This window comes from Schistocerca piceifrons, chromosome 1 (genome assembly GCF_021461385.2).
Source record: "Schistocerca piceifrons isolate TAMUIC-IGC-003096 chromosome 1, iqSchPice1.1, whole genome shotgun sequence".
Taxonomy (NCBI): Eukaryota; Metazoa; Arthropoda; class Insecta; order Orthoptera; family Acrididae; genus Schistocerca; species Schistocerca piceifrons.
In genome coordinates this window covers 368,536,987-368,558,603 of record NC_060138.1, presented here as the reverse complement: position 1 = coordinate 368,558,603, position 21,617 = coordinate 368,536,987, and the positions used below count along the sequence as shown (strand labels likewise).

General features: G+C 43.2%; 1 protein-coding gene across 3 annotated transcripts in view; it reads right to left on the bottom strand.

Annotated features, from left to right (window-relative positions):
• LOC124786213 (protein similar) overlaps window positions 1-21,617 on the bottom strand; it is a 740,085-nt gene that overhangs the window by 348,652 nt on the left and 369,816 nt on the right. Inside the window, exon 1 of one of the 3 annotated variants that reach the window (XM_047254245.1) lies at window positions 15,080-15,132. The exons of the other annotated variants lie outside the window; for them this stretch is intronic. Within the exon in view, the coding sequence (XP_047110201.1) occupies window positions 15,080-15,117 (38 nt within the window). The 5' untranslated portion in view covers window positions 15,118-15,132. Of the gene's footprint in view, window positions 1-15,079; window positions 15,133-21,617 lie in introns of those variants that run through there. 3 annotated transcript variants of the gene reach the window in all.

Below are 21,617 nucleotides of genomic sequence, written 5' to 3'. Positions count from 1 at the left end.
CGCGTGAGACGACGCTTTATCCAGTCCCAAACATGCTCAATGGGGGACAGATCCGGAGATCTTGCTGGCCAGGGTAGTTGACTTACACCTTCTAGAGCACGTTGGGTGGCACGGGATACATGCGGACGTGCATTGTCCTGTTGGAACAGCAAGTTCCCTTGCCGGTCTAGGAATGGTAGAACGATGGGTTCGATGACGGTTTGGATGTACCGTGCACTATTCAGTGTCCCCTCGACGATCACCAGTGGTGTACGGCCAGTGTAGGAGATCGCTCCCCACACCATGATGCCGGGTGTTGGCCCTGTGTGCCTCGGTCGTATGCAGTCCTGATTGTGGCGCTCACCTGCACGGCGCCAAACACGCATACGACCATCATTGGCACCAAGGCAGAAGCGACTCTCATCGCTGAAGACGACACGTCTCCATTCGTCCCTCCATTCACGCCTGTCGCGACACCACTGGAGGCGGGCTGCACGATGTTGGGGCGTGAGCGGAAGACGGCCTAACGGTGTGCGGGACCGTAGCCCAGCTTCATAGAGACGGTTGCGAATGGTCCTCGCCGATACCCCAGGAGCAACAGTGTCCCTAATTTGCTGGGAAGTGGCGGTGCGGCCCCCTACGGCACTGCGTAGGATCCTACGGTCTTGGCGTGCATCCGTGCGTCGCTGCGGTCCGGTCCCAGGTCGACGGGCACGTGCACCTTCCGCCGACCACTGGCGACAACATCGATGTACTGTGGAGACCTCACGCCCCACGTGTTGAGCAATTCGGCGGTACGTCCACCCGGCCTCCCGCATGCCCACTATACGCCCTCGCTCCAAGTCCGTCAACTGCACATACGGTTCACGTCCACGCTGTCGCGGCATGCTACCAGTGTTAAAGACTGCGATGGAGCTCCGTATGCCACGGCAAACTGGCTGACACTGATGGCGGCGGTGCACAAATGCTGCGCAGCTAGCGCCATTCGACGGCCAACACCGCGGTTCCTGGTGTGTCCGCTGTGCCGTGCGTGTGATCATTGCTTGTACAGTCCTCTCGCAGTGTCCGGAGCAAGTATGGTGGGTCTGACACACCGGTGTCAATGTGTTCTTTTTTCCATTTCCAGGAGTGTACAACTACAGAAATCCGTAATTATTGATACGTGTTCAATAACCCGAAAGTTCCTAAATACAACGTAACATATACCATACAGTTAAAAGGAAGTTACGCTTGATCAAAGTCCGCGTCACTTTCCATTTTTAATCAGACTTAACGTCTGAGAAAGTAAAGAAATAATAATAATAATAATAATAATAATAACAAATCTTGCGTTTTTTCCAAGCTAATGATTTTTTTCAAATCAACAGCTTTTATCTTGCACATTTTCCTTCCACGGATTTCGTATTCATTGGCTGTTCAAAAATGGCACTATGGGACTGTAGCGGTCGCGCGGTTCCAGACTGTAGCGCCTATAACCGCTCGACCACTCCTCATTGGCTGTTCCTTGTAATGCATATGTATTTGACCTTTTGTTCTCACTCAAGTGCTGTTATTGTTTCGCATAGTTATTTGCCAAGCCTCATTCACCTTCTTTTATACTACCTCTTTTTTATTTCCAACTCTCACATTACATCTCTTTTTCCAACTCGCACTTTAGAGTTCCTTCTATACTTGCATACCAAAAGCTTCTAAACGCTGCTAAAGTCTTTATGGTATTCACTCTTCAGCATCCCGTCCAAGCGACTCTCTTCACAAACTTTCTCATCATGACGTATTTCAAGGTCGACAGAAAATTTTCTGATTGTTGTACATGCCCTGCTGTTCTTCTATAAAGCTTCATATACTATGCTCAGTGATGTAAACGGCCTGCCTGCTTTGCCATTTCTCTTCCTATTACGATTTTATTTTGAGGCTGCAACTAACTCTGTTTTTTTAACGTTATTTATCTTTATAGGACATTGTTTACAGCTATTCCTTCACACCTACAGAATATTTATAGCTGTTTCAGTTTTTTATATTGTATCATTAACGTGAACCATGGGACCTTGCCGCTGGTGGGGGAGGCTTGCGTACCTCAGCGATACAAACAGCCGTACCGCGGGTCCGTAGGTACAACCACAACGGAGGGGTATCTGTTGAGAGGAGAGACAAACATGTGGTTCCTGAAGAGAGGCAGCAACCTTTTCAGTAGTCGCAGGGGCAACAATCTGGATGACTGACTGAACTAGCCTTGTCACATCAACCAAAACGGCCTCGCTGTGCTGGTACTGCGAAAGGCTAAGAGCAAGGGGAAACAACAGCCGTAATTTTTCCCGAATGTATGCAGCTCTGTTGTACGGTTAAATTATGATGGCAGCCTCTGGGGTAAAATCTTCCGGAGGTAAAGTAGTCCCCCATTCAGATCTACTCAGGAGGACGTCGACATCAGGAGAAACAAAACTGGCGTTCTATCGGATCCGAACGCGAAATGTCAGATCCCTTAATCCGGCAGGTAGGTTAGAAAATTTAAGAAGGGAAATGGATAGATTATAGTTGGATATAGTGGGAATTAGTGAAGTTCGGTGGCAGGAGGAACAAGACTTCTGGTCAGGTGAATACAAGGTTATAAATACAAAATCAAATAGGGGTAATGCAGGAGTAGGTTTAGTAATGAATAAAAAAAGAGGAAAGCGGGCAAGCTACTACAAACAGCATAGTGAACGCATTATCGACGCCAAGATAGACAATAAATGAAATTATTCAGATAGTTACGGGAGACGAAAATTTAATAGTCATGGGGGACTGGAATTCGACAGTAGGGAAAGGAAGAGATGGAAAAGTAGTAGGTGAATATGGACTGGGAGTAAGAAATGAAAGAGGAAGCCGCCTGGTAGAATTTTGCACAGGTCATAACTTAACCATAGCTAACGCTTGGTTTAAGAATCATGAAAGAAGGTTGTGTACGTGGAAGAGAGATGGAGACATCGCAAGATTTCAGATTGATTATATAAAAGTAAGACAAAGATTTAGAAACCAGGTTTTAAATTGTAAGACATTTCCAAGGGCAGATGTGGACTCTGACCACAATTTACTGACTATGAACTGTAGATTAAAACTGAAGAAGCTGCAAAAAGGTAAGATCTTAAGGAGATGTGATCTGGATAAACAGAATGAACCAGAGGTTGTAGACAGTTTCAGAGGGAGCATTGGGGATCTATTGACAAACACAAGGGAAAGGAATACCGTAGAACAAGAATGGATAGCTTCGAGAGATGAAACAGTGAAGGCAGCTTAGGACCAAGTACGTAAAAACACGAAGGCTAGTTGAAATCCTTGGGTAACACAAGAAATACTTAACTGATGAAAGGAGAAAATATAAAAATGCAGTAAATGAAGCAGGCGAAAGGGAATACAAACGTCTCACAAATGAGATCGACAGGAAATTGAAAATGGCTAAGCAGGAATAGCCAGGGGTCGAATGTAAGGATGTGGAAGCATATATCACTCGGGGTAAGATAGATACTGATTACTGGAAAGTAAGAGAGACTTTCGAAGAAAAGAAAACCATCTGTACGAATATCAAGAGCTCAAATGGAAAACCAGCTCTAAGCAAATAAGGGAAAGCAGACAGGCGTAAGGAGTATACATAGAGTCTATACAAGGGAGATGCACTTCAGGGCAACATCGAGGAAATGGAAGAGGTCGTAGAGAAAGATGAGATCTGGAAATATGTGGTAAGTTCCTATGGGACCAACAACCGATGTCATCGGTTCCTAGGCTTACACATTACTTAATCTAACTTAAACTAACATACGCTAAGGACAACACACACACCCATGCCCAAGGGAGGACTCGAACCTCCGACGGGGCAGCCGCGTGAACCGTGGCAAGGCGCCATTGACCTCGTGGCTATCCAGCGCGGCGAAGATGAGATGGAAGATATGTCACTGCGTGATGAATTTGACAAATCACTGAATGATGTAAGTCGAAACAAGGCCCCGGGAGTAGACAACATTCCATTAGAGCTATTGACAATCTTGGGAGAGTCAGCCATGACAAAACTCCTGTATCTGGTAAGATGTATGAGATAGGCGAAATACCCCCAGACTTCAAGAAGAATATAATAATCCCAATTCCAAAAAAAAGCAGGTGCCGACAGGTGTGAAAATTACCGAACTATCAATCTAACAAGTTACAGCTGAAAAACACTAACATGAATTCTTTACAGATGAATGGAAAAACTGGCAAAAGTCGACTTCGGGGAAGATCAGTTTCAATTCCACAGAAATGTAGGAACACGCGAGGCAATACTGACCTTCCTTCTCTTGGAAGACAGGTTAAGATAAATAGACTTAGAGAAAGCTTTTGACAATGTTAATTGGAATACTCTCTTTCAAATTCTAAAGGTGGCAGGTAAAATACAGGGAGCGAAAGGCTATTTACAATTTGTACAGAAGTCAAATTGCAGTTATAAGAGTCGAGGGGCACAAAAGGAAAGCAGGGGTTAAGAAGGGAGTGAGACAAAGTTGTAACCTGTCCCCGATGTTATTCAGCCTGTATATTGAGCATGCAGTAAAGGAAATAAAAGAAAAATGTGGAGTAGGAATTAAAATCCACGGAGAAGAAATAAAAACTTTGAGGTTTGCCGACAACATTTAATTCTGTCAGAGACAGCTAAGGAATTGGAAGAGCGGTTGATCGGAATTGACAGTGTCTTGAAAGGAGGATATCAACAAAAGCAAAACGAGGATAATGGAATTTGGTCGAATTAAATCAGGTGATGCTGAGGGAATTAGATTAGGAAACGAGACTCCGGAACCGCGCGACTGCTACGGTCGCAGGTTCGAATCCTGCCTCGGGCATGGATGTGTGTGATGTCCTTAGGTTAGTTAGGTTTAAGTAGTATTAAGTTCTAGGGGACTGATGACCACAGTAGTTAAGTCCCATAGTGCTCAGAGCCATTTGAACCAATTTAGGAAACGAGACGCATAAAGCAGTTAATGGAATTTGCTATTTGGGAAGCAAAATAACTGATGATGGTCGAAGTAGGGAGGATATAAAATGTAGACTGACAATGGCAAGAAAAGCATTTCTGAAGAAGAGATATTTGTTAACACTGTGTATAGGTTTAAGAGTCAGGAAGTCCTTTCTGAAAGTATTTGTATCGAGTGTAATCACGAATGGAAGTGAAACATGGACAATAAACAGTTTAGACAAGAAGAAAATAGAAGCTTTTGAAATGTGGCGCTACAGAAGAATGCTGAAGATTAGATGAGTAGACCGCGTAACTAATGAGGACACACTGAACAGAATTGAGAACAAGAGGAATTTGTGGCACAACTTGACTAGAAGAAAGGATCGGTTCGTAGGACACCCTCTGAGACATCAAGGGATCACCAATTTAGTACTGGAGGGAAGCGTGGAATGTAAAAATCGTAGAGGGAGACCAAGAGATGAATATAGTAAGCACATTCAGAAGGATGTAGGTTGCAGTAGTTAGTCGAAGATGAAGAAGCCTGCACAGGATAGAGCAGCATGGAGAGCTGCATCAAACCCGTCTTTGGACTGAAGACCACGACAACAACATCATTAACAAATAGTTTACACTTGATTTTTCACCTGGCTGCTCTTTTTACCTGAAGGCATTTCTTTAGCTGTATGTTGAACTAGCTCCTCTTCAATGCTTGCTATTATTTGTTTCCAAGCTTTTACTTTTGTTTTTTGCATCATACACAGAATGGCTAATGCTCTTCTTTCTTTTTCACTGCATGTATATTTTGTACAGAGTCATCATTGGATTCCTGAACTACATTCCATCAAATACTGGACTCGCATTCGGGAGGATGATGGTTCGAAAGCCCGTCCGATCATACACATTTAGTTTTCCGAGGTTCACCCCAAATTCAGTTAAGGCAAATGGTGGGATGGTTTCCTTGAATATGACACAGTTAATTCCCTCTCCTCAATCCTAGTTTGTTTCCGTCTCTAATTAGGCCATGGTCAACGGGACATAATACGTCGTCAAAATATGATTATTCTGAATTGACGTTAGCCGTACACTGTTAAGTGCTCAACTTAAGTGACATAGTATTACTTGTCTAAAACGGAAATGTTTGTGGAAACGATAGCTCATGCTCGACAAAGCAGATGACAGATCACTCTATTACGCCCCGGAAACACGGTTCCTCCACTAGCATAATCGTTCCATCTGTAGCTTGGATGAAAAATTACTGTGACGACTATACGCTGAGAATGGATACTTCTACATTACGCAACTTCCATCCGCCCGTGGCAATGGTGTATTACCACGTTGTCTTCGGAAACTTACCGTTCAATTATAGCGAGTGTTATCTCGTACCAAGTGACAGATAAATACTTTTTTCAAATAATTTAATCCGCTGCGTTAAAGCTAAATGTTCAGTAAACAACACTGTGTCGTTCCGCGAACAGCGCTGTTGGGATTAAGCAAACGATCGATAAGACGGGGAAAACGGCACAATGACGTTGTGACATCTGCCTTTAGTGACCAGGAGGTGCTTGTATCAAGTTACCTTGTTAAAGAGAAACGCAGGGTGCTAATTATACGTACTTCTTTATTTCGATGCACAACTTTAAGTTCTACAAGCGGAACACAGTCATTCAGTTATACACGCTGGCAGGACGATCAAAAACGACCGAAGAACAGATCCTTCACAGAAGTGGGTGACGGAAAAATAGTACAATATTTTCAAAGCAACGAAAAATGTGCGTAGCCAGTCTTAAGCACTTACATTTATTAATCACTGCACATTTCGGAGACTTAGTTCCATACTTAGGTGACTATGTCGAAGATTATCACCTGAAGACGTAACGGATGGAAGGATCCGAAACGAGTTGCAACCAATAAACATAGATTTAGATAGTAGTTCACGGAGTGTTTTGTTGTTTCAACAGTTTACCATACAGTCATCGACTCGCACTTCGCAATTTATTAATCAGTTATATTTTCAGTCACAATCACAAATACTAGTGTGATATAGTCCCACGTAGAGAAAGATCATCAGTATATCACACTAAAATATTGAAGGAACAACGATCGAACAGACAATCACGGCAAAAATGAGAGCATATCATCAATGAAGGACTGCGAGTAACTTTATATTTATCTGCTGTCGCTTTTGATCCGTCTGGGCACGTCGTCTTCTATTCTATTTGTGTTTGAGATCGCAACATTTGTTCGTCATGCAAAGTTTTAGTTAACAACTGCTTCCAACTGACAGTAGCAGGTATGGTCGATATACAGCCATAATTTGACGGTGAATCTGTGTGTAACTTACACATTTTGCCGACATGAGTCGCGCTGTCTCGTGTACTTTAACTTCAGAGTGCGTCTCTTCTGAAAACGTGGTCGTAATGCGCAATGGTTTCAACGTGGGACGACACGTTTAACCAACGTTCTGAAGTCCCTACGAAGAAACGATAATCTTCTCTCTGTAGGACTGGCTATCTGAAGATACCTTAAACGCTGAAAGTGATTATAGCTGTGCAAGTTGTTTGTGGCAGTGACTGAAAATACAACTGTTTTACATTAACTAACAATCGCAGATAATCTATCACTCGGAGAATTTTCAGAAATATGGCTGCGTGCAAAGTAAATTATTGTTTCTTAGAAATGAATCTCACACAAGCTGATTTGTTTAGGTACGTAATGAAAAATCACTTGCTAAGAGTCCTTCGTATTACCTGGCCATAATCGACAAAAAGTAGTTATCACCGTTAAAGATGATCTGTGGTAAAAAGAACGTGAAGGAATGGAGATTGCGTTAACGCTTAAGCCGTCCTCACACAACAAGTGGCAGCTAATGCTGACGTGGACGCGGGCGAGGCATTCGATCTCATGCGAGAGAGCGCAGTCGGCGCAAGGAACGAGCTGTTTGGCGTGATTTCCACTCTCAGCGCTCTCCAGCGGCGGTTGCCTGCTTTATCTGGCTCGCAAACCACGCAGTTTGTTTACGAAAATTGACGCTCACAAAATATCTGTGTTAACTACTGTCAGCGATTGTCGAAGAAGGGCGGAGAAAATTGCGAAGAAGGTTTTGGACTCGTCGATGGCTTGAACAGCGAATTGCTTGTAGAGGAAAACTACTTAACACTGTAACATGATCTGAGATATATACTAGCAGAAGTTATTCGTTAACTGAATTGAATTTTCATCTCACTTCCGGTTTTAAATCGAATATCGTTAAGGTCAGTTTGGGCAATATTCTTGATGTAGCATTGGCTACCACCACTCTGGAATAATGTACTTCATCGTATAACACTAAAAACATCAACTACAGACTGGCATCCACTTACCGATATGTAGTTTCCTTTTTTTCTTTTCTTTTCGTAGCGTTTTAGAGAGATCCGCAAATTTCTGATGCTCTGAAATACTTTACATTTATGCCACGTATTCTACGAGAAAGAAAATCCGCCAAATACGATGTTTAACGCCATAAAATATGGCGGCTCCTATGTTCCGATTGTGACGAAGTCGATGTCGAACTTCATTGGCCACGTTCCTCTTCACGAGGCAAAAATCTGACGTGCCAGATCCTTTACGCTCCGCGGTGTAGTGGAACGTGAAATTCCATGCTGTGACGTCACCAGCTCCTCGTAAACATGCGTTTTCACGTCCCGTGAGAGGATGGCTTTAGTGAAGGATGTTTCACCGCCACCCCTGGCCAGGCAACGGCGTGGGACGTGAGGCAGTGCTGTGGCTGCCGTCGACTTCGTGGCAGCTAGCTTGTCAAAAGACCACAGAGCTGCTGACACTGCGAGCGAGTGGAAATGTCACACAGGGCTGGAGCAGCGACATCACTGAGTTACTGAGAAACGATGATTTCGAGCTATTGCCGGTCTCAGCATTACAAAATAAAAGTATTCACGAGAGCGGCACAGCTTTCTTGAGATAACAGTTTTACCACAGTGCGTGAAAAACGTTCGCTTCTGGTTTTTACGTGCTACGAAATAACTTTCGAACTCAACTGTGAACTTGACTTTCCTTGCTCGTACCACGCCTATACACCGCGAGCCATAGAGTGAATTCTTTGTCAGAGAAAACTTTAATCAGACGGATCCTGTCTTTTTTCAGTGCTGATTACAAGTATGATCGACTCCTTGCCTCATATTTAATTGACGTAGTTGAACAATGGATTGATTGAAGGATACACAGAATCCAATGCCCGTTGAATAGTATAAACGACACGATATTGGGAGGTATCCCGTTAATTTTGTTACCTCAGTGAATCTACCACGTGAAATACGAAGAGTCGTGCTTGAACAGTAAGCAAGCCCGCCCGGTTAGCCGTGCGGTCTAACGCACGGCTTTCCAGATTGGGAAGGAGCGCATGGCCCCGGCACGAATCCGCCCGGCGGACTTGCGCCAAGGTCCGGTGAGCCGGAGAGTGTGGGTCGTTTATAGGCGGTTTTCCATCTGCCTCGGCGAATGCGGGCTGGTTCCCCTTATTCTGCCTCAGCTACAATATGTCGGCTATTGTTGCGCAAACAAGTTCTCCACGTACGCGTACATCACCGTTACTCCACCACGCAAACGTAGTGGTTACACTCGTCTGGTGTGAGACGTTCCCTGGGAGGGTGGGAGGGGGGGGGGGGGGTACCGGGGGCCAAACCGCACAATAACCCTGGAAGAGAGGTTCGGTGTGGGGCGGCGAAGGGGTGAAGTGGACTGCGATAGTCGTCGTGGGGTTGTAGACCTCTGCGGCTGCGGCGGGACGGAGTCTCTCCGTCGTTTCTAGGCCCCCCGGTTAACATACAATACAATACAGTTAGCAAGTACCACGCAAATTACAGCAACGAACGTACGAACGATTGGTAAGCTTTAAGAAACGTGGCACAAGCAGACAATCAGCACATTTTCAGTTGCGCAGTCTGAAGCACATAAATTTCGCGCATGACTCAGCATCCCAAAATCATTGTGTAGCCGAAGAAATAACTTGGCCTTAATAAAATTCTCGACTTTTTCCCTTGCCATACCAGTTCAGGACAAAGAAACGGCGCCAACACTATCAGTGTCTTCACAGCAATGATAGTGTCATAAACACAAGCTAATAACTTACATAGAAGCTAGTCACATCGAACAACAAATTCTTACGCATATGGAGATTTTGAACGAGCACTTGAGTAATTATTGGAGATTTTGAAGGAGCACTTGAGTAATTATTTTTCGAATATAGTTTTTTCACATATTATTGTAATGGACTACACGAAAACCATATTTTTAATTGTTATTCATATATATGTACGTAATCGCCTAGTATCGAGATGTCAAACCTGAAAGTAATAGCGTGAATAAATAACCATCATACGGTGACTGGTGCAGACGATCAAATTCTGTAGCACAATCACGGTTAAAAAGATGTCAACACTACACCACAGATTAGTGTAGCTTCTCGCATCATCAATGTAGTAAACAAATTATCAATTCTAAGAAAGTCATCATTTGAAACAAATCGCTAAACTGATTTCTCTAGTCTTTCTTTTGAATTAACAATCTTCACTACGGTACATAACGATATGCTACTGAGAATCCAAGACTCAGATTTGATGAAATGAACACGGGACCCAGTTCGAATATGTGACAGAAGGAAATAAACCGACGTTTAGCGTTTAAAAGATCTGTCAACTTTAAGGTCATCAGAGACGGAGGGCAGCCCAACCATGCTTGTATTTTCGGACAATGATGTGGAATTGTTTCCTTTGTCGAAAACTGCCATTCATTATTCTTATGCAACCAGTTTCCCGCGCAGTTATGTGCCAGTTGTAGAAATATCGTCCAAATTAATTATTGGATAATATTGACTACCGATTGCGTAACAAACGTTTTTATGCAAACAAACACTAAAATTCGGTAGTGAAAATAAGCAATACTCAGCATCTATTTATCATTTCTATACTATAGCTGACAGAAAACCGCAATCACATATAACATACTTCATCTTGTTTTTATTAAAGAGAAGGTAGCAATAAAGCACTATCTGTCAATTTAAAAAGTACCTAGAAGCGTAGCAACAGTCAACCCTCAGTAAGCAACAGCTCTATGAAAATAAATATTGGGTGGTGAATATTCGTGACTTGTTCGTAACGAGAGCGGGTTGTCTTTACTGGCGTAAATTATATCTCTAGTAAGTCAAAGTTATTAGAACAAAAATAGCATATTATCAAACACCAATTTTTACTTGAGTTTCACATGCTATGAGCTTCGCTTATACACACACCAAGAAAAGTTTTGCATCCAGTACTGAAAACTGGAATAGAGATCAACATAACCATCATTTCCGCCCCTTTTATTGCTCATGAAAACCGTACATTGCATGTAGTACCACCATACAGCGAGACCTTTAGAGATGGTGGTCCACATTGCTGTACACACCGGTACCTCTAATACCCAGTAGCACGTCCTCTTGCATAAATGCATGGCTGTATTAGTCGAGACATACTATCCACAAGTTCATCAAGGCATTGTTGGCCCAGATTGTCCCACTCCTTAACGGCGATTCGGCGTAGATCCCTCACAGTGGTTGGTGAGTTACATCGTCCATAAACAGTCCTTTTCAGTCTATCCCAGGCATGTTCAATAGGGTTATGTCTGAAGAACATGCTGGCCACTCCAGTCGAGCGATGTCGTTATCCTGAAGGAAATTATTCACAAGATGTGCACGATGGGGGCGCAAATTGTCGTCCATGAAGACGAATGCCACGCCAATATGCTGCCGATATGGTTGCACTATCGGTCGGAGGATGGCATTCACGTATCGGACAGCCGTTACGGCGCCTTCGATTACCACCAGCGGGCGTACGTCGGCCCCACATAATGCCACCCCAAAACAGCAGGGAGGCTCCACCTTGCTGCACTCGCTGGACAGTGTGTCTAAGGCGTTCAGCCTGACAGCGTTGCCTCCAAACACGTCTCCGACGATTGTCTGGTTGAAGGCACATGCAACACTCATCGGTGAAGAGAACGTGATGCCAATCCTAAGCGGTACATTCGGCATGTTGTTGGGCCACTTCTGTACCGCGCTGCATGGCGTCGTGGTTGCAAAAATGGACCTCGCCATGGATGTCGGGAGTGAAGTTGCGCATCATCAGACCACTGCGCACAGTTTGAGTCGTAACACGACGTCCTGTGGCTGCACGAAAAGCGTTATTCAACATGGTGGCGTTGCTGTCAAGGTTCCTCTGAGCCATAATTCGTAAGTAGCGGTCATCCAATGCAGTAGTAGCCCTTGTTCGGCATGAGCGAGCCATGTCATCGACAGTTCCTGTCTCTCTGTATCTCCTTCATGTCCGAACAGCATCGCTTTGGTTCGCTCCGAGATGCCTGGACACTTCCCTCGTTGAGAGCCCTTCCTGGCACAAAGTAACCATGCGGACGCGATCGAACCGCGGTATTGACCGTCTAGGCATGGTTGAGCTACAGACTACACGAGCCGTGTACCTCCTTCCGGGTGGAAAGACTGGAACTGGTCAGCTGTCGGACCCCCTCCGTCTAATAGGCGCTGCTCGCGCATGGTTGTTTATGTTTTTTGGGCGAGTTTAGTGACATCTCTGAACAGTCAAAAGGACTGTGTCCGTGATACAATATCCACAGTCAACGTCTATCTTCAGGAGTTCTGGGAACCAGGGTGATGAAAAACGTTTTTTGATGTGTGTAGAAGATAACCACAGCTCCCGTTAATATAAAAAAACTGTTGAGGTTCGTCACAGCGGAGCAAACTATGGTTCCTTCTCCTCTGGCATTCTTTAATCGTGTGAGACGTTACTCAGGCATTTATTATTTCTAAACCTGATATTAAGTAAACAGGAATAAATAAAATATCGACTAAATCAAAATTCGGTACACATAAACAGTATATACTTTTGTGAGGAGAGTTTTTCAGCGGCTGCACAGAAGAACTTCACCAAGACCGATGAAATCACAACACATTTGAAAGTTGAAGTCACAATAAGAATGCGAGATCGGGTAATGTTACCTCAACACTGGGTCTTGACTTTCACGTGACTTCACCCGAAAAATTTGTAAGTTTCTGCATACTTAAAATGCTATATAACTACAAAAATATGGCTCAGAGAAATACAAAAGTTAAAGTCTCCATAAGAAGAGGATAAGAATACACTTGGACTACAATATGCACAAAAGAATGAAGCCGTATTATATTTAAAGTGGGGAAAAAGGAGTGCAAGTTAAACCGGAACTTATATGAACTGAGATTGCAATCAAAGATAGGTACAAATATAACAAAAAGGAAATTTAAGTATTAATAAAGCAATATAATCATACATTAGCTGCAAAAACAAAAATGCTATTTTATTTCGAGATTCAATCCAAGGCTTCTCTGCCATGATGTGGATTACACCTATGACATAATCTTACGCATATGAAAACTGCTTAGTCATCCACTGTTTCGAATTTAACGCAACCTCCGCATCTTCAGCTAATTAACGTAATGTTATTTGAGGAAGGTCTCATTAGCAAAAAATGTATTTAACTCTGCAGGTCTTCTGATCTTAGTTTTACTACCAGATATATTTTGCATACAGCTGTTTCTTTGCAGACAGATTACATAAAACTTAAATGTGTAAGTATCATGTAAATGTGCGGAAAATGAGTCACACATGTACACAGTCATTACGAGAAATCAAATTAAATTACATTTGTTCAAATGGCTCTGAGCACTATGGGACTCAACTGCTGAGGTCATTAGTCCCCTAGAACTTAGAACTAGTTAAACCTAACTAACCTAAGGACATCACAAACATCCATGCCCGAGGCAGGATTCGAACCTGCGACCGTAGCGGTCTTGCGGTTCCAGACTGCAGCGCCTTTAACCGCACGGCCACTTCGGCCGGCTTAAATTACATCTGTCATAGTGCAAACATGTAAAACAAGCACTGCTAAGAACGAGTATTAACTTTGACATTCCTTTGGCAATACTAGCTACGACTTCATAAACGTCAGCTTTTATGTTTCTTTGATTATTTTCCAATGGTAGCATAATATCATCAATACAAGTTTGTCAATCATCTGGGAATAGTCTGTCTTCTTGCAGCAACTAACACGTACCATTCTATACATTGTCTCTCTTTGGCCGTCTGTAGGTGGCAGCTAGATCACTACGCAAAACATAACAACGTCTCTAAAGTACGATTACGTTTACATCTGCCGTTTCATATGTCTTTAACCTTGATTTCTATCTGTTAAACGTGCTATATATTAAGAACATTTCTGCCAAATGTTATGAGTACGTTTAGAAGACAAGACAACTATTTATAATTACACTGTCGACGTGATTATTACAGAGCAAAGTATAGTTTTCAAACATAATTGGAGGGGGGGGGGGGGGGTAGCATGATCGCTTATACAGTAGCGGGCAGCGCCACGTTTTCTAACAGGAAACTTCGTCTTAACCTGCGCCTGTGTGACATGGATGCCTAACTGAAACGCCTAACGTTCAAAGCAGCCGTCTCAATGCTGCAGAAAAAACCTATAATATGCAGATGTTCAATTCAGTGTCCAGCCCCCTCAGAGCATAGTCTCCACGTGTCCACCACTGTATGTTTTTTTACTTCACTTATTGGGTCTAATGTCTATGACGAAATACGTAAGTTAATGGAAGCGCTATCAACGAAGATAGCGGAAACAGTTGACGTCCGTCACTGCAATGATCTTGGTGTCAAAAAATGAAAGTGAACAAATATGTGAACACAAACATAACAACAACAACAACAACAACATATGAAGAACGCAGTGCTCGATATCAAACCTGTGACCATGTGTGGTACCTCTCACAAAACGCAATACACATTACTAGATACATTTCTACCTTGTCTTGCGAGTCCAGATATCAGTGACCACAAGGAAACGGCACTCGCAGCTTTAATTTTTTTTCCACAAATAAATCTAATCTTTCTGAAGGTCAGAAACTGTAGAGCAAATGAACTAAAAGTTCGATCTGCGTAATAGAATTACTACTATAAATACGAAGATTATTGCTTCAGATGCTAGTGGCACTAGGGATTTATACGAAATCACTGGGACAAAATTAATCGGGTGTAGTTCGACACACCATACTGACACACTCACCTAATCCTGTCTTCTTCCCGTAGTCGCACTCGACACATGTTTATTCCAACTGTCCGGAGCAAGCACAATTCACTTCAATACGCTTAACTGCCCGATTTAATTACAGAAACGAGCTCGTACGCTGCTATCTTTTCCCTGATACTGAAGCACTTTCCGGTCGGATTCTCTCTGCAGGCGCTATCTGCTCATGACGTAGGCAGTACTTATCGCTCAGTGGCTAGAAATGATTATACCAGTAAGTGCACAGGAGGTGTATCTCTGCGCTTTCTTACACTTTGTAGGATATATATAGGTAGATCATGTCTTTCTGTTTGTTATTCCGTATCCTCACTGGGCTTTGGCAGTCAATGAATCCCGCATTTTTTGGAAGTAGCTGCTCTAAACAGTAAATTTCTTACACTGATGATTCCCGGACATCCAGGACACCTTCATCGTCTCCCCTTCAACGAAGGGGCCGTGGATGCAATATTTTTAATTGCACATTTGTCCACGAAAATCGGATCACCGAGACAGGGCCACAGCTTTGGTTGATGTTCTGTACCTTCTAATCGTATATTTCGTTCTTCAATGGCAGGTGGAATTTTGCTTCCAGCCACTGTTCTTTAAGAAACCTTAATCAAAGAAATAAAGAAGGTGAAAAATAAAGTACTCGCGCTATTCAAATTGAAATTAACATCAAATAACTTCCTGTAATGCAGGCCCACAGCCACTAAAAGTTCTTTAAATGAGGTCATTTTACACTTTCAGCTGCAACTATTTTTACTGTACTGTTGCAATTTCGACGTATGTGCAGTGTCAAGCAGACGGATTCGATGTCATATTACGGTATAGAAACAGGTTAAAAATAACAACGTCCTTGTCGGATGTCACCTTTGATGGTAACAGAGTCAATGGCTATCATAACATGAATTATAAGATACGTGCATTTGTGATAGTTACATGCAGGTTGAAGTCAGCTAACAACATAAATACAGGGTGTTTCAAAAATGACCGGTATATTTGAAACGGCAATAAAAACTAAACGAGCAGCGATAGAAATACACCGTTTGTTGCAATATGCTTGGGACAACAGTACATTTTCAGGCAGACAAACTTTCGAAATTACAGTAGTTACAATTTTCAACAACAGATGGCGCTGCGGTCTGGGAAACTCTATAGTACGATATTTTCCACATATCCACCATGCGTAGCAATAATATGGCGTAGTCTCTGAATGAAATTACCCGAAACCTTTGACAACGTGTCTGGCGGAATGGCTTCACATGCAGATGAGATGTACTGCTTCAGCTGTTCAATTGTTTCTGGATTCTGGCGGTACACCTGGTCTTTCAAGTGTCCCCACAGAAAGAAGTCACAGGGGTTCATGTCTGGCGAATAGGGAGGCCAATCCACGCCGCCTCCTGTATGTTTCGGATAGCCCAAAGCAATCACACGATCATCGAAATATTCATTCAGGAAATTAAAGACGTCGGCCGTGCGGTGTGGCCGGGCACCATCTTGCATAAACCACGAGGTGTTCGCAGTGTCGTCTATGGCAGTTTGTACCGCCACAAATTCACGAAGAATGTCCAGATAGCGTGATGCAGTAATCGTTTCGGATCTGAAAAATGGGCCAACGATTCCTTTGGAAGAAATGGCGGCCCAGACCAGTACTTTTTGAGGATACAGGGACGATGGGACTGCAACATGGGGCTTTTCGGTTCCCCATATGCGCCAGTTCTGTTTATTGACGAAGCCGTCCAGGTAAAAATAAGCTTCGTCAGTAAAACAAATGCTGCCCACATGCATATCGCCGTCATCAATCCTGTGCACTATATCGTTAGCGAATGTCTCTCGTGCAGCAATGGTAGCGGCACTGAGGGGTTGCCGCGTTTGAATTTTGTATGGATAGAGGTGTAAACTCTGGCGCATGAGACGATACGTGGACGTTGGCGTCATTTGGACCGCAGCTGCAACACGGCGAACGGAAACCCGAGGCCGCTGTTGGATCACCTGCTGCAATAGCTGCGCGTTGCCCTCTGTGGTTGCCGTACGCGGTCGCCCTACCTTTCTAGCACGTTCATCCGTCACGTTCCCAGTCCGTTGAAATTTTTCAAACAGATCCTTTATTGTATCGCTTTTCGGTCCTTTGGTTACATTAAACCTCCGTTGAAAACTTCGTCTTGTTGCAACAACACTGTGTTCTAGGCGGTGGAATTCCAACACCAGAAAAATCCTCTGTTCTAAGGAATAAACCATGTTGTCTGCAGCACACTTGCACGTTGTGAACAGCACACGCTTACAGCAGAAAGACGACGTACAGAATGGTGCACCCACAGACTGCGTTGTCTTCTATATCTTTCACATCACTTGCAGCGCCATCTGTTGTTGAAAATTGTAACTACTGTAATTTCGAAAGTTTGTCCGCCAGAAAATGTACTGTTGTCCCAAGCATATTGCAACAAACGGTGTATTTCTATCGCTGCTCGTTTAGTTTTTATTGCCGTTTCAAATATACTGGTCATTTTTGAAACACCCTGTATATGTATCATGTTAATCATGACACTGATGACAGCCGTTGCCATCAAGTGTGACACAGCCCTACATGAGCAATGTTATTTGTAGCCAGTTTCTATGCTGTAATACGACATAGAATCCTTCTGCTCGGCACTGTACATAAGCCGAAACTGAAGGAGCACAATAAAAACAGTAATAGCCAAAAGCAGAAAATGACATTTAAAGTACATCAACTTTAGCGTAAAGTATAAACTATGTTTGTAATGAACTAGAGCTTCTTTAACATCTAGGGATGACGAAGCCACTCATGGCAGAGCGCTCGGCATATGATCAGTTTTGTGGCAAAGGAGGCGGGTTATGATTGCATGAGACCATCATAATCTTGTGTGGACCTTTTAGGTAGTGGATAAAGGAGTCTTATCTAATGAGTGGATAAGAGCGGAGGGGACTATAGCTGGTTAGAAGGCTTATATTTCTGCACGAATTTCTGAATCCGGAAGTAGAGAGTCCGTTACATCGGTGCAGGGTGCGCTTGTACACGAAATTCCCTACATGTGACGATGGTACTGTGTCTCTGCATAGTTTGGTAGTGAATGTCAAAATCTCGGCAAGTAACATAAAACTGTGAACATAATAAACTTACTACTTGAGGACTTGTATTCGTAAGTGTAGGGACCTCGTGGTCACCCATACTGGGACTCCATCTCACATTTCCCATAAGGGCAGAGGGAGGAGGGGAGGGGGAGTGAGGGAGAGAGGGGGGGGAGGAAATTTGTGTCAGCAATGGTCGGAGTGCAGTGTTCACTTTGAGACAAGAGTAGAGGCATCACCAACAATTCACTCGGCAGAGATTTGGTGCTCGAGTTGTTCACCTAAGGTGCTCACTCAACCGTTGCAGTCCGGTTGTTTCTGAGAAGCGCATGGCATGACTGCCGGCCGAGATAAGAGTAGGCACGGCATCCGCGTGGCTTGCAAACCGTTGAGACTCAGCTGCTCAGAGTCCACCTCTACTACCTGAGTCAAAAACATCTGCTCCTCTCAAAAGGCAACTGCAGTGGGGCTGAAAGCCGCTCACAACACGCCCGTCTTCAATGTAATGAACGTCATCACGCATGGTGATCGAATGCAAGGTTAACAGAGAGCAAAATGGAACGTTCAGATTACTCCCGAGCACATTCTTCCCTGTCTAAAAGAAAAATAACCACATTGGACACATTACAGAATGCTATTCCGTCACTATTTGCTATTTAATTAAGAACGAAGCTGTTCGTCAGCAAGCTACCATTACCAGGTGCCTTATTGTTGCCTTTCTTCTTCTCCTTCTTCCGTTACGGTCTCGATAGGACCATGCGTAGCCCCCTCATGAAGTGCATTTTCTTCTCGACCCAGAACCTCTTCATCCTTTGTCTTCTGTTCTGTTCTCCAGCTCTTTTTCAGAGATTTTCAGTATCCACTTCTCTCGTCAGCTACACTGGCGACTCTCTTCCCTTTCCTGTACCCTTCGCTGTCGTTGATCTGTGGCATATTGGTCGGTGTGCACTTGCTTCTCCAAGTTTCTTTCCCTTCTACCATGATCGCTGTGCAGACCAATCCTAGGCTAACAAACCACTTGGTTCCCGTCTTTCCTCTAGTCCTCTTCGTTGTTTCCCATACTCTTTTCGCCACTCGGTCTTTATTAATCCTGATCCCATGCCCCGCAAATTATACTTTTTAAGCCTGATTTTCTGATATTGTCCTCAAGCTCCTGTAGTTTCCCTAGGTCTTTGCGTTCACTTTTCACCACCTCTTCTAGGACCTAGTATTTTCTTTAATATTTTTCACCTTTCTGTAGTTGTTCTGGATCGTATTTTCCTAGTGCTTTTGTCTTAGTCGCTTAAGTATCACATAGCTCGACGCTGAGTTGTAGTGTGTCGGTGGATATATTCTTTTTACTGCGTATGTCTCTGGTCATACAGAAGGATGCATTCATCTTCATCCGCTCTACTATTCCCTCATTGCTCCTGTTTCTTCTTATACATATTGCTGCCTAACCGTAGTACTCCACATTTGCTTAAAAAGTAACTACACACTCTAACTTCGTTAAGGTTACGGAGTAATTACTAGGAAGCGAATGTGGTGTATTATCATGTGATAAGAATAAGGCATCAGATGATTGCTGCATGCTGGCACTACGTTTCATGTTACTCTAATGAAATAAATAATGACTGAAGGAGCAAACTCTGCATAATACTCGTACATCGACAATAGAATCATTCAAGGGCCAAAGAAAATTTTAAAAACTTTTTTCCTAAATTCCTTCAGCGAATTGGGAAAGGTACTCACACGGTGATCAAATAAGATGCTATGTTGCGCAGTATGAGAAAAAAATTATATTTGTCACGAAAACATTTTTTCACTGTTGCTCTCCCTTCATATGCCGGCTGTCTGTGTTTTAAAAATATGAAGGTATTGAAAACCGTTGAATTATTTGCTCTTGAATTTATATTTACTCGCAATGATATTCCTTATCTCGTATTACCGTTTCTGGTGTGCTCAGCCTTTCCCAGAGGATACTTTGCAAAGGTTCAGTTACAGTAATACCGTCCGCAAATAAGTGTGATTCAGAAGGAGTGAATATGTGATAGAACTATTTGACACACAGTTTAGCTTTCCGAATCGATATGTCACCATTATTACTATATGATTATTAAAAATTATTGTCAACTACGTTGGGAAGGATACTGAAAACGCTAGTTATTGCATAAAAGCAACCGAAAAAAGGGAAAAATGTTATGGGGCCATATTAACACAGTGAATCGCCCTGAAGAGGGATCGTTGTAAGTTATTTGCTGCCCTGTATGGGCTGTAAATGGCACATGAAATAAAAGTAGACGGTCAGCTTCTACTCAAACTTTAAAATATAATCGTCACTCTCGACAGTCAAAATTGGTCAACTTCAAAAAAGCGATTCATGTAAATCGTATAAAAGATTGCGTGAAGCAATAGCGTTCATTTGACAAGCCTCAGAACAGTAATTGAAAATACAGCAGTATTGGTACAACAAATTACCCTTCGCCCTCACCCCGCGAGAGAGGGGGAGGGAGGGAGGGAGAGAGAGAGGAGGGAGGGAGGAGGGGGGGAGGAGGTTGGAGGCAGGTCTTTTGCTGACTAGCTTAGGTCTCAAATTTACGTAGCGTCTCATGTACATAAGCAGTCTCTCTTAGCAGAAATATTTCCATGATGTCCGCCCGCAGCTCTGTCTTCCATATGTAGGACTGTAACGAAGTCTACTCTCATGTCCTCTACACAGAGCACCTGGCGATAGACTACGCTTTCCTAGTATCTACTTTCACTCCTGCCTCGCAAATAAAGCAGTGAGATTTCACAGTTTCTACAGCAATGCCCTGCAGTGTGCGACACATTGCTTTAATACTCGTTAATGGAGATACATTACGTTAACTTACATGGCTGACTTGACAGCAGAGAAAACAAGTCCATGATCAACATAGGGAAGGACGAATTCATTACCAATATTAAATATGTCCTAGAATGATGAGAATCAAAGCATATCATGAGAGCCAAAATCGTAAAGTAGCTTGGAGGATGGTTCTCAGGTGATCTCAGTGAAACGATAGCTCTCAAACGAAATAAGATCAAATTATGAAGGGCATACAGAGCGCATATTACTGACTAAGAAGATCGCTTAAGAATCCTCGAATTACAAGAAAGACAGTGCGAAAGACAGTGAGACAAAGGATTCTGCCAGATGGTAGACAATGGTACAGACCTAATGTCGAACTCTACCACCGCCATGAAAATCTGATCCTTGTCGTCAGAACAAGACGACATGCTTTCTATGGCCACCTGTAGGGAATGGACCCCCACGCGCTATCTTACAAGATTTTCAAAGCAGTCAACTAGGGTAAAACAACTGGGTCCCTGAGGTTCGAGCAAATAGAGAAAAACCTTCCAGAACATCAATTACTGACAGCGATGACTATCACAGTTTAGCTATTGAAACCATACCCTTCCTAATATCCCTTATAAAAGTTAATCACAAAGA